At 57.9% G+C, this 2,137-nt stretch overlaps 1 protein-coding gene across 1 annotated transcript in view; it reads right to left on the bottom strand.

Moving 5' to 3' along the window:
- Positions 1 to 1,741: 1,741 nt before the first annotated feature.
- LOC104470279 (tctex1 domain-containing protein 4-like) overlaps positions 1,742 to 2,137 on the bottom strand; it is a 665-nt gene continuing 269 nt past the window's right edge. Inside the window, exon 2 of the mRNA XM_010085136.1 lies at positions 1,742 to 2,137. Within this exon, the coding sequence (XP_010083438.1) occupies positions 1,742 to 2,137 (396 nt within the window).

Genomic DNA, 2,137 nt, shown 5'->3' with positions numbered 1-2,137 from the left:
CATGGGACCTTGGGGGACCCTCTCTGGATGTAGAGGTCTTCCCCCTGCCCTCCCATGGGATGGGAGGTATGTTGTGGTGCTGGCTGCCCACTTGGGCACTCTGTATCCCAGTGCTCAGCTGGACTCTGGACTAAGACATGTGGATGTGGTTACAGCAGCAGGTCTGGACATCCTTGCTGCTCTCTGGCTCTGGGCAATCACTGTCTTCCTGCTGGCAGCTCCTGCTCTGCCCATGCTGGTTGTGGTGGAGTGGACTGGGGTGGCACAGGGAGGTGGTGGGTGAGTGCCGTGCAGCCAGGTTTGGGGCTGACTGTGCCTCATTTGTGCCCTGGTGCCCTGGCTTGCAGCTGCCTGCAGTGGTGGGGGCTCAGGCTATCCTGCCCAAGGTGATGCTCCAGTTGCACACACCCTTTCCATGGCCTGGAGAGGATGAACACAGCCTTGATCTCAAGGCTTTGGTTGCTGTGGGGTAGGGAAAACCCCTTCCCGGGGTGGACAGGGGTGAAGGGTGCTGCTTGCCCTGCCAGGAGCTGTGTGGGCTGGTGTGTGCCACTCTGCAGCTGCTACACTAAGGAGGGGGCTGTTCTGGGGCCAGCCATGCCCTGTCTGCTCCCAAATTGTGAATTGTCTGGTACAACTTGAGGTTTGATAAAGGGGGGCGGGGTGGGATACAAGGGCTTGCCTGGAGAAGCCCTGGTCTTGCTGGGACCTGGGGGGGGTTTCTTGTTTCAAGGCAGTCTCTACTCTGTGGGACTATTTATGTATCTAATTTATATGGAATTATTTATTTTCCTGTTGGTCTGTCCATGTGCAGCTCCCCTGTTCCTGACTCACCTCAATAAAAATTTGTGTAAGGGCAAACTGTGTCCACCTTGCTTGGAGCTGGAGTCACAAAAGGGCTTCTGGTGCTGGGGGGACAAGAGCCAGGACAGGGGTGAGGAGCCCATATCCTACCTCCAGTGCCCTTCCTGGGACTGGTAGGAAGGGCAGAGTTGGCTCTTGCTGATGCTTGTGGAGCCCTGGAGCTGCCTCAGCTTCTTGCTGCTGCCAGACTCTCATTTCCAAGTATCTCTGCACTTGAGCCAAACCCAGCTGCTCTTGGGCTTCTGCTGAGCTGCAGCAGGCAAGGGCTGTGGCCCCAGGGCTGGGTGGGTTGCCTGGGTCCTTGCGCTATGACACCTGGTGTGATGGGATAGGAGCTGGGAATGAAGCCAGGAAGGAGGAGGGACTTTATCTGCTCCAGGAGCTTGCTTTGAAGGTGATCTGCCACCTCCTTTCCCAGTGCTGGTGTAATCCATCTGCCTAAGAGCAGCTCACACTGTGGGAATCAGGCTGGGCTGCTCCCTGTAGCCCAGCCTTGGGCAGCTGCCTGCTCCAGTGTCCTGCAGCCTTTTGCGTTGTATTTGCTGCAGCTTGGGTCTTGTTGCAAACCAGGGTAGCAGAAGATATGGTGTGGGTGTGAGCCCAGGCTGGGGGCTGCACTGAGCATCAGGGCACCAAGGTGCATCCCTGCCTTACTCCCTGCATGCACCATGGCCAAAACCTCCAGCGATGAGCCACAGCTGAACCAGAGCTCTTTATTTCAGCTGTTTATAGAATCAATCACAGAATCAAAGACTGGTTTCAGTTGGAGGGACATTAAACATCATCTAGTTCCAACCCCCTTGCCATGGGCAGGGACACCTTCCCCTAGACCAGGTTCCTCTCCCCCTGCAAGGCTGGATGGAATGAAAGACAGGTGCTACTCAAAGTAGACCCCATGCACTGTGGCCACGGCAAAGAGGGAGCTGTTGGAGAAGGTGGCAGAGGCAAAGCTGTCACTCTCAGGGTCCCACAGTGCCCGGCTGGCCACCAGCAGGCTCTGCTGGTTCTGCTGGCCCAGCACCACCTGGCAGACCAGCTTGTAGCGGGGTGGCACCACCTCCTTTGCATGGCTCCGCAGCAGCTCTGCCAGGCTCTGGGCGAGCAGGGTGCTGCCCTGGGGGCTGTACACTGCTGCTCCCAGGGTGCTGGCCAGGGTCCCCTCCAGCACCCGCTGCACCCGCCCTGCGTTGAACTTACGGCCTTCATCCGGCCCCATCCTGTAAGTGTTTTCGAGGCGGGTTTTGATGATGGGCTGGAAGAGGGGGAGCCCGGA

Source organism: Pterocles gutturalis, unplaced genomic scaffold, assembly GCF_000699245.1.
Source record: "Pterocles gutturalis isolate BGI_N339 unplaced genomic scaffold, ASM69924v1 scaffold36145, whole genome shotgun sequence".
Taxonomy (NCBI): Eukaryota; Metazoa; Chordata; class Aves; order Pterocliformes; family Pteroclidae; genus Pterocles; species Pterocles gutturalis.
Note: the sequence above shows the minus strand (reverse complement) of the source record. Positions and strands in the feature narration are given on the sequence as shown.